The sequence below is a fragment of the Lagopus leucura genome, unplaced genomic scaffold (genome assembly GCF_019238085.1).
Source record: "Lagopus leucura isolate 7727_CA_CO unplaced genomic scaffold, USGS_WTPT01 Super-Scaffold_100159, whole genome shotgun sequence".
Taxonomy (NCBI): Eukaryota; Metazoa; Chordata; class Aves; order Galliformes; family Phasianidae; genus Lagopus; species Lagopus leucura.
In genome coordinates, this window is record NW_024962335.1 from 15,376,664 (window position 1) to 15,392,751 (window position 16,088).

General features: G+C 45.3%; 1 protein-coding gene across 2 annotated transcripts in view; it reads right to left on the bottom strand.

The window, feature by feature from the left end:
* Positions 1-16,088, bottom strand: part of BTBD11 (BTB domain containing 11) — a 168,072-nt gene that overhangs the window by 45,545 nt on the left and 106,439 nt on the right. For both annotated transcript variants that reach the window (XM_042890504.1, XM_042890505.1), the window contains 2 exons: positions 11,351-11,555; positions 1,668-1,820 (listed from right to left, as the gene is read on the bottom strand). In XM_042890504.1, the coding sequence (XP_042746438.1) occupies positions 1,668-1,820; positions 11,351-11,555 (358 nt within the window). The remainder of the gene's footprint in view (positions 1-1,667; positions 1,821-11,350; positions 11,556-16,088) is intronic.

The window sequence follows — 16,088 nt, forward strand, 5'->3', positions numbered from 1 at the left end:
GCTCATTCCTGCCTGTGAGACAGGCAGGACAACAGCTACTGCTTCTATTCATTAGGAAATGAATTCTGGATGGCAGCTTTAAACTAAACACTGATTTGTTCCTCATCACCAATAAATTTTCCTTGGGCACAAAGCAACTCTCCTCAACTTTAAGTGATTTTGAAACTTCTGGAAAATCATCTAACAAGTTATTCAGAGAATCACAGAACGGTTGGGTTGGAAGGGACCTTAAAGCCTATCGAGTTTCAACCCCTTGCTGTAGGCAGGGCTACCACCCACCAAATCAGCTGCCCGTGGCTCCATCCAATCCAGCCTCTCTCTATATATACACAAAAATACATACACACACACATTTGAAGAACGGTACACAGCATTTTTTTAAGTGCACAAATACTTAACTATGTTTACGTCCCTTTTTAAGACAGAATCTTTACGGAGCAAACATTACTGCCTTATTTGCAATCCTACCTAAAAATCAAAACAGGAATTGAATTTATGGTGCCTTTTAGAAACCAAGCACAAGGTCCTCAGAAAGTGCACTGTGCCTGTAAGTCTTGACACTTCAGTAGGGATGCAGAATGCTGCACTTCTGGAAATGAGGGTCAAGATGTTCACACTGAAGGGAAGCAATTACAGTCAGTATCTGAAATATGCAACGCTCCAGATTTAGCTTTTGAAATTCAACATATTTCTTCAATTAAATATTCAATGGCTTCAACTATAAAAATCTTGTGCAGATCACAAAGTAAAGTATTATGGTCTCTGGTGAAAGAGCATGTCAAGGCAAGGGTCAACATAGCCCAGCTGCTCTGATGCAGGTTGTCACAGCTAATCATGTAGCTCGTTGCTCTGCTTTCTGTGTTGCAGGGAGGAATGCACCTAGTGCTATAGGAGAGGCAGACTGCTGAAAAATGTGTTTTTTTTAACATACAAATTCATAAAGTAGTTATCAGTGAGTAATTTCTCCTTTGGCAGATTCATAATGCCTTTTCATACAAAAATCAAAACCAACTATGTTCTCGACTACAGCACAGCCCTACATCATGCTTTTATACATGTACGTAACAATGAAGCAAAACAGACACTAAAAACATTCTGGCAATAAATACTTTAGGACTTCATTAGAAAACCAAAAGGTCGCATCTGATACATGAAAAAGTCAAATTATCCAGGCTGACATTTACAACTAATTTGAACTGACATTAGCATGGAAAATACAATTTCACCATGAGAAGTAGTCTTACCTATAAGTTTAAATCTGCCCTTTAACCATTAATGCTGAAAACAAAGCACTGAAAATATCTGCAGCCTCGCCAGTTGTATCTCAGTATTCTAGGGCGAAGCAATGCAAAACAGACAATTAGCAGAAAATTTCAGCCTCTCATTACCAAGCAGAACCTAACAGTAAGAGAAAAAAGCCAGGCGAGCAGATTACGGGCTCGGTCCAGCTGTGAGATATTCAGGCACCCATTACCGTGCAACCGGCTTATCCACGGATGTGAGCAAATCCCAGAGCCGATTTTGCAGCGCACGCAGCGACGAGCCCGAGCATCCGTGCACCTCTCGGGGAAATGAGAGAGCCCTCTGCCTGCCTGCTAATTCACCGTCACTGAGAGAGAGAGAGAGACACGTTTTGCACAAAGCATCCGATCTTTCTGTGGACTTACTTTAGCTGTCGAGGTTCACAGTCAACTCCGGGCAGCAGAAGCCTGGCTGCCTGCCGTACGTCATCACTGTCCACCGAGAAGCTGCGACGGTGCCCCGCGTGAGCGACGGCAACCCGAATCCACTCCATCAGGGGCGGCAGCACGATGAACGGCCTGGGGAAGCACACAGACATCAGTGCCATGGTACAGACAGCAAAACAACGGCTATAGAGTGATATAGGGGTGGTGAGTGCATGGATGAGTTTGCAATGTACAGAAAGGATGTAGAATACAGGGAGGGAGAAGGAAAGACACAAAATGAAACTGTAGAAGAGCAAACTAGCTCAGCAATTTCTTGCAGGTCTAAATCAAGAGCCCTGTCTCTGGAGCAGGATTAGTCAAAATGTCAGATTTATAAGCCATGCTCATTTACGGGGCCCCTGTGAGATCGGTGCACCCGCACCCAAAGTCCTCCCCCACTTCTGCACCATGCGTCCCAAAAGAGGGCAGGAGACAGCACAGGATGGCATCCTGCTCTGGATGATGCATTGGGGCTGGCACACTCCTTGTTGCTCCATGAGGGTGGAGAGAGGGGATCCTGACCCTATGTGCTCAGCACGCGGAGGCAACGTGCAAGGACATCTCCAGCATCTCCACTGATGCAGTGTGCACCTCGCTGCAAAGCGGGACCTCAACAGCTGCTCCCACTGCATTGTTGAGCAGCATCAGCAATCAGCCTGGATCATCTCACTTTTATACCTACTGCAGTCTGTATCAAGTTGCTCTGCCTTTGGGTAGTGGCTGTTCTGCCACGTGAACAAAACCACTGTCCCCAAAGGGCACAGTGGGACTTGGTCACAGCCCCACTCTGTCACTGCCAGCATGTGGCCACTGCCAGAGACACAGCCCTTCGCTCCACAGCACCTGGGCAGCCCCATGTTCTGGCAGGAGCAGCACATGCCTTACAAGAAGCACACAGTACACTGCTTGACCACATGTAAACTCAAGAACCATAACTCCAAGTCCAAGTTTAGGGTTTAAAAAAACTAAAGAAGATCTGCAGCTGAACATCTTGGAATGTAACTGCCTGGGAGATCACAGTGAACAAAACCTAGAGAGCAATGCAAGTCACAGCAGTAGCCTTCCAATCCCCAAATGGTTTCTGTGGACATCCCAGCGCTGATGGCATCCTCCATGGTGCATAAGAAAGCAAAGTCTGAGTGGAGAAGGGCTGAGGTAGGGTAGAAGATTAGTATAAAATTCTAAAATCATGAAATAATAATTAAAAAAAAAAAATCTGCCCAAAAGCTACATGTAAACTATGCTGAAAGTTCTGTACTTAGATAGGACTGCTGAAAACTACGTAGACATAGCAAGATCATTCTGTCCAAACTGCAAAGAAAATACCATGGCTAAGGGATGCTAACAAGATTGTTTTAGTATTATAATATAAACAAAAAAAAAAAAAAAGAAAGGAAGAAAGAAAGAGAAAGAGAGATGAAGCTTGTAAATGACTGCTAAAGGAACATCTGCTATTAACATGCTTCTACCTTCTCCTCCTGAACCTTATACCTTTTATCATCATTTTTGCCCTGGAAAAAAGGCAATCATTTTATCTTTCCTTAATGGCTCCCTTTCTCCTTCTTAGCCATACATTCTATGTTTATTAACTCAGTATCTCATTTTGTTAGTAGCATCATCCCCTACTTGTGCTTCCTTCCCTTCCCTTCTCCTGCTCCTTTTTATCTCATATTGCTTTGCCTGACTTGTCTTGCTTTCCGTAGTCCCTTCCAACAGAGAGGAAAAAAAAAAAGACTGGATTAGGTACCCTGTAGGCAAAAACTTTGCATTTTAAATACCTAACTTTACCCAAAAATAATCTACCCTGAGAAAAATGATTTAATCAAATGTTGATTCTGGAATATCTTTTTCCTATTTATAGCTTTTTATGCCATTTATTTTTTTCTTTTTAAGAACCAACTTTACAGAGCTCTAATATTAATATCCTTAAGGAGGGATGAGATATTTCAAAAGTGCTGAAGGACGCAGAAGCCCTAAGGCCACTGACTTTCCCTAGGACACCAGGTTCCCAATTCGCACGGGTACATAAACGAATAACCTCCTTCTGAAATATGACAACTTTTGCTGACTTGACACTTCCATTATTATTCCATTCAAATGCATTTCCATCACCTTGAGACCAGGCTGCATTTGTTTCCCAGCTTTCCCTTTCTCCAGACCTGCCACTGCCATGGAAAGAGAATGATAAAAAGAGAACAAACTCCCACAACCACTGTGATCAGATTTCCAGAGCCCAGCAGGATCACAGTGATGGCAGTGGTCGGAGGATGGAGAGGGTACACTATTTCACTCTAAGGGGAACAGGGGACAAAAGAACAGGGAATTCTGCTGCATGCTGCTCCAGAAGGCTGGTGGCAAAGGGCTTGGCAAGGCAGCTCCCTGCAGCCAGGACTGCTGGGAACAACTGATCGGTGGGAGTTGCTTTCATCACTCACCAAGCAAACAGGGAAGCAGTGCAAATCATGATGGAAGTGTAAAAACGTATATAATTACACACAGACCTTGGTGCACTGGAAACAGTTAACAGGAAGCTAAATTCTAGGCCATAGTTCACTCTCCTACAAAACAAGCAACTTGGGGGCTCATTTATTCTCCCCTCTTGTGCAGGGCAGAAGCTCACCCAGCAGATTTGCCCCACTGCAGTACTGAGCAGGGCAAATAAAATTATTTACAGGAACTGAATCAACTCTGCTGCAAGATGTCATGTTTTCTCTCCTGATCTTGCAAGCTTCAGCAGAGAAATAGAAATGAATTTATTTGGTGCAATAAATCCTGAAAGGGAAAAGAAGCAGTGTTATAGGGAAGCTGCAGGATTTTCTCAAAAGACCAGTTTTACTCTGCATGGGAGGATGTGGGATTCAATCAGAATACATTACATTCTTTTTTCCAGGGCAGAAAGCCCCGCCACTGCCTATCTGAGCATGTCAAGGAATTTGTGTTTTGAGAGGAGAACCAAATATGGTTGAGAGCAATAGGTTAAAAATACCCTTCAGGAGTCCATGCATCATGTGAAGTTGGTTGGGTTTTTTTGAATGCTATTTGTGTGCCAAAGGAGAAAGAGGATTACAAAGTTATAGGAAGGCGGCAATCCACAAGATAGCATGACATCAGCAAGATACGTATCACTTTCCAAATGACACTCTGCAAAAACAGATCAAGTGAATGCATCACATCATTATAGCACTCACAGCTGATTTATCTCTGCCGTACAAAGGCAGGCAGCAACTAGGAGATCCAGAGCAGAGAAGCAGAAAAGTCACTGACCTCCTCCTTCAGCCCCTCTGCACCTGCGCTTAGCAGTAAGGGCACACACCAGGCAACTTCCATGCACTGCTGGGAAGCTAAACATCATCTTAAGTCATATTCCAAAAATGAATGGATTTTGGCACAAGCTTTGACATTTTCCTGAACTAAAGGAAGTACCGTCCCAGATGGGGATACAAAGAGAGGTCTCTGTGCTGAGGCAGCCCTGGTGCCATGCAGAAGAGCTGCAGGGGGAGGAGGATGAAGAGCTCCCAAGAGGCCAGACCCTTCTCAGCACTGTCCCCAGTCCTTGGCAAGGGGACAACCAGATCATCCTCAAGCATGCCCTCACTGCACTCCTGCTTAAACTGAAGAGAATTATCAGGGCTGTTCTCACCACATTAAGACACCTATCCCTACAGGAGCAGCATCTCAGGCCTCCTTCCTCTTCCACACCTATTTGAGGCTCATGGGATACACTGGGGAGGTGACAGCACATACTCAGCTACAGCTGTAAGGGCCAAACCCTGACCTCGCTGGCATTCCCTACTTCCCTGCTGCAGCCCCACACCCTACACTTCTCTCACAGCTTTTTTGGGACAGTTCAGGACTCATGAGCTCGTCTGCCCTGCAGACATCTGCAAGCATAACCGTCCTAACTGGATCTCAGATGTTTCTTGCTGTCCCCCCTCTCAGTTTCAGTAGATAGAAAGTGGGCACAGCTCTACAGACCTGACCTTGCTTTACCTTAAAATACAGGTCATTGCTGGCATTTACAATTTTAAAAGCAACAAGTGAGAGTGAGCAGTATTTCTGACAACAGTCACACAACATCCCGAGTTAGAAGAAAGCACGAGGATCACAGAGCCCAACCCCTGGCTCCACAAAGCACCACCCAGAAATCAGATTATCTATCTGACAGCAGTGTCCCCATACACCTTGAACTCCAGTAGCTTGGGGCTGTGATCACTGCCTGCTGCAGACCCTGTCCCTAACCCCCAGCTGCCCTCCCCTGACAGCTCCATGCCGTTCCCTCGGGCCCTGTCGCTGTCACACAGAGCAGAGCTCAGCGCTGCCCTCCGCTCCCTGTGAGGAGCTGCAGCCGCCATCAGGCCTCCCCTCAGCTCCTCTGCTCTGTGCTGAGCAAACCCGGGGCCCTCAGCTGCTCCTCATACCACTTGCCCTCCAGTAGAGAAGGGAAGGCCGTACCTTTACAAGAAAAGCACAGGTGGATTCAGACAAAGGTGGAGAGATGTTTCTGCTTGCAGATATGAGTCAGCAAATTTAAAATGATGCAAAGATCATTTCATTTGGTTGTCTTCTGTGTTTATATTTTCATGGGTGTTGTTGAAAGAAAATCCCAATATGCAGATTGCAAAGCATTCTTGACTCTTACAATCTGCTTTTAGAAAACACAATAAAACCATATGTATAATGCTAGCCCATCGTTAGCACTACTGGAGACCAGAAAAGTACACTTTCTCCAGTCCTTAGCAGACATTTTGAATGCGTGCATTTTATATTTAAACCACAAACTCCTTGTCTTCCTTGAGAGCCAAAGCTTCCCACCGCACTCCTGAGGTACCGCACCGGGAGCCGGCTGCTCAACCCCTCTGTGACTCCAGAAACCTTGCTAAGCATGGCCCAAGACTCTGACAAAGGCAGTTCTACATTTTAATCAGGCTGAAGGATCTGCCTAAGCAGAGAGAGCGTTCACCCATATGCTCTATGCACCTAGCCTGCAATGCTCGGGTCTGCACCAGAGATCTGCAAGTCACGGGCCTTCAGCTCACAGCCAGGGGTTAGGCACGCAGTCCCTGTTGCCTCTCCTGCATGAAAGCAGTTCTGGGCAAGACCTGAAACACAATCAAGTCAGAGCGATGACTTGTCCAGCAGAGACAGCAGGGAGATGTTTCCCAGGCTGTTCCGACATCAAATGTGACACGCCTGGCTGCGACAGAAATCCCTGGAAAGCAGCCAGCCGCAGGAGCGCTGTCGGGAACGCGGCGCAGAGCAGCCCTGGTGCTACGTTCCTCCCAGCGCTGCACACAGTTTTCTCTATTTAACAAACCCTATAGAGATCACACGGACAGCTTAAGCCTCGCTTGATAAATTAGGTTTAGAATACAGCCCCAGCACCGCGAGGATATGGTGCCTGACAGCAGAGCTACAAATGCTGTCTGTGCTGCTTCGTGTGCTGTGTGCAATCCAGTGTGCAGGCAGCTGCCAATACCAATTCTGAAGCAATTTTTAACAAGTGGGAAGTTTGATACTTAGGATGCAAACGCAGAGGATGAGTGAGGATGAATTTGAGATTCCCTCTCATTGGCTCCCAGAGAAATAAGCAATGGTGATAACTCCTGAGTTCAGCGAGGCCATGGTTTTACCATGGGTTTAATACAAGATTATGCCATACTAGCACACCAAACATGTAATGTCTTCTGCAAACACGCTGCAGGATAAACCAGTTTCATAGCAGGACTTTCCCATTCTAATTTCTTCCAGAGGTGCAATGCTTGTGCTTTCTCCGCTCTCAGCAGCACTCTGAGGGGTCGCTCTGCTTTCTGCTGGCCTTTGCTGGAGTTCGCACCACAGAATGACTTAAAGCAGGGCCACATCTTCCTGGCTGTATTCTTAGTGAAATGGTTTTATGGCTATTTTATGGACACAGCCGTACCAAGTGCTGAAGGAACTGAGGAATTGCTGGGGAAGGCACTTTGCTGCCTTGTGAGCAGAATTAATGGGTGGCCCTGGACAGGCTGAGTGCTGAGCCACTGCTTCTCAATGAGTTGTTAATGGGGAACATGGAGAGTTAGGAAGTCATGAGGACTTTGTCAATACAGCTGTGGGTAAAAGTGGGTGAGGAACCACTTAAGAAAAAGCATCAAACAAATCTGCAGCTACAGATTCTGTGCTTTCCGGTGCTTAAGAAATTACTTGCAATAATTTTGGAAGCCTAGAAGCAAAACACAACCACAGGACAGATCCTTTTATTAAACTAGAAGCAGCAAGCTAGAAAGAAATCTTGGCAACAGCCGTCTAATTGACAAATTCTTCCTTTTTCAATTCCCAGGAAAGCAGAAGAATGAACAAACCTAAATAATCTGCAGCCACCTGCACGTGAGGGCACCAGAGGAATGATGGTTTCACAGACAACATCTGGCACAAGACAAACATCTCCATTGCTTCCTGGCTGTCAGGAACAGTGGCCTCACAAACAGATCCAAATCCCCTCCTGCACTTTCACACCTGCCAAAATAGCCATCTACATGGTACCCAGGGCCATGAAATAATCTATCCCAGCAGGACTGGCTTGTGGTAGTGCCAACAACACAGCCAAAAGGCACAGGGTTTATTCAAATCTGATCAGATTGAAAGAAGCGTATGAATGTGGAGGTTGGGTTTGCTGGAGCTTGAGAAGAAGGGAGTATTTTCCAGATTTTCTGAGAAATCCTCGCCACTTTCCTACTCTCCCAGCCTCATTATTGCATAATATTTTTTCCCTTTCATTTTATGTGAAGACAACCGCTATTATAAATAGCATTCTTATTTCTTTACCCCCGTGAAGAACACAGAGAAACACTCCCTAGAAAATACTCCCTAGAAGCAAAGTGTTGGATTTATTCAAAGGTAAACATCCGATTTTATGCATCCCATGAGACTTCACAGGAGGTGTTGCTTTTTATGCTAGGAAGTGCTAACCCAGGCAGGACTGCAACTATACTGGTTGCAGGGATTAGGCTCCAGCTTCCCTTCCACACCCAGCTGCTGCAGAAGAACAAGCAGAGCCTTTGCGGTTTTGTAACTCAATCCAATTCAACTGTGGTTGAGAGACCAAGCCCGAGTGGAATAGAGATGGTTGAGAAGGAGGAGAAGCTAACATTGGGCCATTGAGCCCTGTGAGAACTTGGGGAGTTCTCTGGCCACATCTCATAACCCTCTCCCCATCCTGGGCATGCATGATCAGGAAAGAGGGCCAAAATAGTAGCCAGGTTGTCTTCAAATGAGCCAAGTACAACCCTTGTTCCAAGAAAATACTGTTTGTGGCCACATCCACTCATTTTCTGGCTTCTCTGCACCAGCCGGGACCCAGAGAGGCCAGGGAAGGGGGAAATTGCCTGGATCTCCTTCCTTCTCTCTGTGTTTTTTCCAACATAAAAGTCATTGTCACAGCCGAAGGAAAAGAGAGGGAATAAGGAACAGAGATAAGGCATCAAGCCTGCAAATATTCTGCATATAAAAATGTCATGTTTAACAAACCCACTTCCTCATAATGCATAAAAACCCACCACAAAAACTGAAAACACCAGAAATAAGTCATGGACCATAAAGCATGCTTGCATATAAAGAACAGCACTGATAAGTCTTTGACTGGAAATATGAAGGGAGGCTTCTCAGAGCACTAAACAGAAATCAGCTGAACTGGATTACTTGCTGGGCAGCCCAAGATACTTCCATCCAGCTGGTGCTGGTGAGGCATGCTACACAGCACATGCAGTGGAAATATCTGGGCACGTGCTTACCCCTGCATCACTTCCACTTGTGTTTTCCAGCACAAAGTACAAACGCATGTTTGATTAGGCAATAGAAGGAGTATCTGTTCCTTCCAAAATTGACCACAAACTCTTGGCAATAACACTGAGTACTTACTTTGGCCCTAACCACACACCACAGTTGTTAAACCAGTCTTCCAAAGGAAGACATTTTGCCAAACTGAATACTCGTAATATAGCAAAGAAGAGAAATTGCATCTGGCTTTATATAATCAGCATTTCAATTGCTCTAACAAAGAGAAGATATATTAAGACTACCTCAGGAAGAGGAAAACCTATTAAAGCAAATGCTAAATGAGATTCTACAAATATTCCTGCCCCTCTCACCTTCCACAGGAAAGTCTTTAGAAATTTTACAAACCCAGAGCCTCATTGTTACTAACCTTTATAGTTCCACTGGTCCCAAGGGTATTAACTCCCACAGATGGTGACTACAGATCAGGTGAGAATATCTTCTAATTTCAGACACCACTTTTAGCACAGTACTAACCACGAGAACTCTTGCTTATGAGGTAGGCCTTCTGCAAGAGCCAGGTTGGCTAACAATTCACAAAATAAAACTGATTTAGAACGATATTAAAATTCCAGGTTCTTTTAACTTCCCTTTCTGTTTCTTTCACACATGGGAATCAATAGAGCAAAAACCAAAGACCATGCTAACTGAATGACCCAGACTTGGAAAAAAACAAAATGCCACCCAAAGAAAAATGGCCAAGTTCCCAGTAGAATCACTAATGCTAGAGTTTCGTCTTTTCTGATTTTCTACGAGTCAATTTAAAAATAATTCAATGAAAATATCATATTATATACCACTTAAGTTTACCTATATAATGACATTCTCAAACACTGCTTTTGAGATGCAAACTTCATACTAAAACAGTAACCAAGCCCCATACATGCAAATGTCAGTGCATGTATCAGTTTGGCTCACACATACAGCATGATACAGCAGGACATGAATGTGGAGTTCAGCTGGCATTTGCACCATCATGATACACCATCTTAAACATGAATATGCATCTCTTTCCAAGCACTGGTCATTCCTCTCATCTCCTCAGTGGCAACTCCTGGTTCAGGGAAGTGAAACAGCAAAACATACCTCAGACCACAAGTGGAGGCAGAGCTTGGCTCTTCTTACTAGAGAGGCTGCTGCATTTTTGACAAGATGGCTTTATCTACATCTCCTTTCTTTACAGAAGATTCTGAGCAGGACTGAGTCTTGAACTCGCTTCTTCTGCCCTGGTTGATACTGAAGGGCGGATGAAGGCAGCAGAGCTGGATGCAGCCACATCCCAAGCAGCACACCCCAGAGGCTGGGCAGGAGCTCACAGCCCCCAAGTTCCTCTTATGCTGAGTACATAACCTACCCTGGTACCTCGCACAACTGGGGCACTGCGTCTTTAACAACCCCTCCTTGCTAAACACTACTCTACTCATTTTCCACTTCCCAAATCACAGCTGTCAAACCCTATTAATGTGTAGAAAGACACATTTAAACCTAGACCTGCTATACCAGAAATAGAAGTTCTCATTTTCTTTTCCAAAACAGAATAGCTGAGCAACAAAGAAAGAAAACGGAAATCTCTACCAAGTGCACATCTGGAACCAATTTGCTGAATGTAGCCACTGGGTGTCACTTTTGATATATATTGGGTCAGCCATGGAGCACTTCAGTAAGAGAAACGGGATTTCAGAAAGGTGATCCCAAGCCAAAACAGACTGCTCTGCAGCCTCCTATGCACAAGCTGTAATTAGCAATTAGCAACACTGATTTATCAGCAGAATGTCTTCACAAAGATATGAAACATACTCGAAGGTGGCTCTTACCTCTCGGTCTGCAGTGTGACTTTTGATGGCTCCACGTTCGGGTTTTCCCACTCCATCTGCGGGCAGTGCATGAAGTAGCAGAGGGTGTACAAAGCCTCCGGCTCCCAGTAGAGTGATCCCTGCTTCTGGTGCATTGGCGTGCCATTCCCGTGCTGCTTGGCATTCAGTGGCTGGAGGTGGTGCATGGCTCGGGATACGAGGTCACCTGGAAAGCAAGACCTGGGTGAAGGCTGGGCTTTTACCTCTCTCTCTTTTCCTTGTGCTACTATATTTCCCCCAAGTTTTGGAACCAAAGAATGCACCAGGTTGTCTTCCCTGGCCATTTAATTTTGGAGAACCTAAACAGAAAAATGTAGAATCTGTGCAATATTAATCACCAGGCTGGGCTGTGTGGTGACATATCTGGGCCGCAGACAAGCCCCTGAAAGGATGTGTGAATACAGTGTGCTCAGTGACCCTCAGCAGTGTCAGGCTGGCCCATCTCAGCATTGCCACAAGAGCCAGTCCACTGGGGCCAGGGTCACAGCCACCTACAGCCCTTGGAGAATGCCAGACTCCTAGTTCCAAAAGTTACAGAATCACAGATTGTCTGACATTCAAAGGGACCTCTGGATCCATCTGTTCCAATCCCAGCTCAAGTAGGGACACCCACAGGCCCTGGCCTGGGCATGATCAGTCACTATCACACTATCACAGTGTTTCCTGATCTCCTGTGCTTCTTGGTGCCTGCCACCTCTTCTGCCAACCCTGCAAAGTGTCCTTTTTGCATCCTCCCTTCAGGTATTTGCACACAGATCCCCCTGAACCTTCTCTTCTCCAGCCTGAACAACCCATCCTCTCTCAGCCTCTCCTTATAGGAGAGGACTTAATGGGACTCTCTCCAAGTTTTATATCTCTTCTGTACTGGAGAGCCCACAGCTGACCCCAACATTCCAGGTGTGAACTCCGCAGGGCTAAGAAGAGAGGAAGGATCACCTCCTCCACCCCCTGGCAATATTTTTCTTAATGCTGCCCAGGATACCATTAGCCTTCTCTAGCTAGCAAGGGCACATTGCTAGCTTCAACTTGGTGTCCACTGGGACCCCTAGGTCCTTTTCGTACTAAGCTGCTTTCCAGCAGTGTGCTCTTGCTTTTTGAACTTCCACTTGTTGAACAGCATGAGGTTCCTGTCAGCCCACCTCTCCAGCCTGTCTACCGATGGCAGCATGGCCTTTTAAACATCAGACACTCCTCCCAGTTTTCTTATAAACAAGTCTGCAAACTTGCTGTGGGTAACACTGCCTGGAATCCAGATCATTAAGGAAGATGTTGAAAAGGACTGGACCTAGCACCAGGCCCCAGAGGACATCGCTTGTGAATGGCCTCCCTTTGGACATTGTGCCATCTTCCCAAAACACAGTCCCTTACCCCTCAGGGGCGGTTGCTGCCCAGAAAACAAGGAGGCCTTATATCTATGGACCTGTGTGCAGAGTCAACTCCATGGCTCTGGAAAACAAGGCTTAAGACAGTATCATCAGAAATGTGCAAGTGAATTAACTATTTCTAAGTCCAAGTTGGACTGGGAAACTTCATGTTTGTTGAACAGGAAATCCGAGAATTGGGCTCACCTGAGCTATTTAGGAGTCCAGAGAATGGAAAATGGCTGATTAGAAAGATGCTCGTTGTCTCCCTCTATGATTATGCGATTCTGAAAGTTTCCTTGCATTACAGGTATGGGAAATAAGCCACGATATGCTAACCTATGATTATGTTAGCAGGCAAATATACAGGCAGGAGCACTGAATCCCTAAGCACTGTACTGATTGTAACTAATTAACTAAGGCATCTCCCTCTGAGGCAGTGGATTTTATGACATTAGCTATCTAGTGACCACTATATAAAAGACAGCAAAACAATTTTGGTTATAAACTGCCTGTTTTTACGTCTTCAGATCATTCAGAAAGTTCTTTGGGGGGAAATAATGTTCTCTGATCAAATCAAATGGTTCGTTTTAAATGAAAATCTGAGCAAAAGCCCTTTGGGTCATCCTTGAGCTATGCAAAAGCAAGTGATGGGGAAAAGAGGGCATAATTTCCTGGTGCTAAGAGAAAGAAACACAGGTTTTCTCTCTTTCGGTTTTCCTAAATGACCACAGAGAAGCTGGAAACGTGCACAGATGTAGGAACATAACACAAAATCTGAAAACAAACAAAACAGCTGAATAATGAACTTAGGGGCAAACTTGAAGCACTATTTTGATTGTGTGCAAGGCAAATCAGAAGGTTTTTTTGTTTTCTTTTGTTTTCTTTTGCAGAGCCCCACCCCTGTTAACACATCACAGTGCATTGCCTCTCCTCTGCCTGACTTGCACAGGGAATGCTGCTGCTGAGATAATGCGCACCAGGAAGAACAGACATATCTCACCAAAAAACACTCAGCCCAATTCTCCAAAAACACAGTCTTAAAACCATAAAAAGAAGAAAACCGCTGGCATGAGAAAACTGCCGAGTCCATGATTTCAGGGTTTTGACACAAATTTTGCTGCACTCTGCAATATTCTTCTGATTCAAAGCTTTCATTTAAAAATAGTTTCTGCCTTTTCCCACTGCCAGGAAATAGTCATGATAGGACCAGTCTTGCAGCCCTGCATATACATAATTTCCAGGAGAAGCTGTGCATGTGGAATGCCTGCAGAATCAGGCCCACCAGTGTAACAGATGTGTCTGAAGTCAGGACTGAGGACTGTGTCAGTCCTGCTCAAAATTATCTGCAGACAAACAGCGGCAAAGTTTGGGACACCCTTCACTCACCCCAGTCTCTCACAGCAGATGTGCACTGCCAAGCCTCGCATGGGGACACTAGCAACATCTCTGAGAGCAGAGGCAAATTCTTCTTCTCCAAAAGGAAAAAACAAAAAGATGATGTAGATATGCTAAGTGCAACATCCAGGTTTAGCAATGATAGCAAAAACAGAAAAAAGAGTTGCACTAAATGCAGTCTTTTCAGACCCAAGCCACCAAGGCATTGCAGCATGTAGTTATGGCTAGACACATGAACAATCACAGTTAAATGGATTGAGACGGTATGCATCAGAGAACTCCTCTGGTTTCTGTACCAAAAGATAAATAAAATCAGGATACATTTTAGGCCAAGATTCAGTCAGCAACATTACTTCACCCACATTCCTCATCAAGTCCCAGGGCGATGTGACTTGTATGACACATCCAGCACTGGAGGGAATGGCACGCTGAGTAAGGAGAAGCAGCAGCAGAAGGAATGACGAGTGCAGGGCAGCCAGCTCAGCATCACTGCTGATGCAAGGCTGGAGAAACTGGAGCCTCGCTGAGATTGATGGCAAAACTCCAATCAATTTCAACATGACCAGGAGTTCATCCTTTTATTCTGTATTTCCTCAATTGCTTCTTAAGAAACCTAAACCAATTCAAGCCATTAAAGCTGAATTAATGCTTCTTATGTATAAAGTATCATTTAATTACATTATACCAAGAATTGATTGGCTTAGATCTTGCTTTATCCTCTGCTATGTTATCTCTGGCTAAACTTGAAATAAATGCTGTACTAACAATTATTATAACATTCCTCTATCAGGCACAACTCAGGGCTTAAGTAATCAATACCTATAAAGCACTGAGCTTCACAGAGGGCAGTAAGCAAGCATAAAAAGCCACATTATAAGCTTGCTATCTAGTGGGTCAAACACTGGAGGCAGGACAGGAATCTCTGGTTTCAGTTTTATTCCGCTGTGTAACCTTGGAGCAGCCACCACACCCCCAGTGCCCTTCTCTATTCCAGCCACATCAAGTTACAGTGCCAAATCTTCAGGGCAGAGACAGTGTCTGAGCACATCAGGGCTGAGGAGGGAGCTGACAGCCGTGCACACTGTACAGCAGTACTTAATGCGTACTCTGTAAAATGTGGTGTAGTGTAACATCTGGCTTGAGATGCACGTGCACTCTTTCAGTCTCTGCCACATTTTGCTTTGTTCTTCCTCACTAAGATGCTGTTGCTTCTCTATTTGCTTCCAATAAAGAATGTATCGAGTTCAGTTGCTTTATTCACTGACCTTGAAACTCTTCTCGACTCTGGCCCACATAGCTTACGCACAGGCAGCTCCTTGATGGGACTCCCTGCTCTGGCCCACAGCAGTCGCACAGCCTGCTCGAGTCTCAATGCAGAGCCCAGACTCACCTCCATGCTGAAGCCGACTCTCCTTGCCAGCTGTAAGAGCCACAGTCTACCTGAACATCACAGGCAATCTTGAATTTGAGGCTCTGCTCTTCAGAGCTACAGCAATGCTCTGCAAGGTGAACTCTCACCTGCTCACAGCATTGCTGGCTCTTGTGCGCTTGTGCAGTTTGCAGTTTTGCATGCTTTCCTTTCACTCCTGATGGGTACGTGTGAGAATCCCAGCTTCTGGCTCTCAAAATACATCTCAAACATACAAGCTGAGTGCATCCAAAAGACCAATAAATCCCTGAGTGCAACACTGCCAAAAAAACTAAAATAAATCCCAGATTGGAGTTGCTCTTGTAAGCTGCTGATGCTGCTCCTGATGGTTGCAGTGTCATGATGCAGGGGACTGGGCAGAGATCCACACCCCAGATCCCCTGCACTCCCTCCTGCCCCTGTGCCACAGCCTGCAACCCATCTGCAGAGCAGACCGTGGAACTGAGCTGCCTGATGAAAAACCTCGCCAACATGACTTTGTTTTTAATTTAAACCAAATAAACACTTCCAC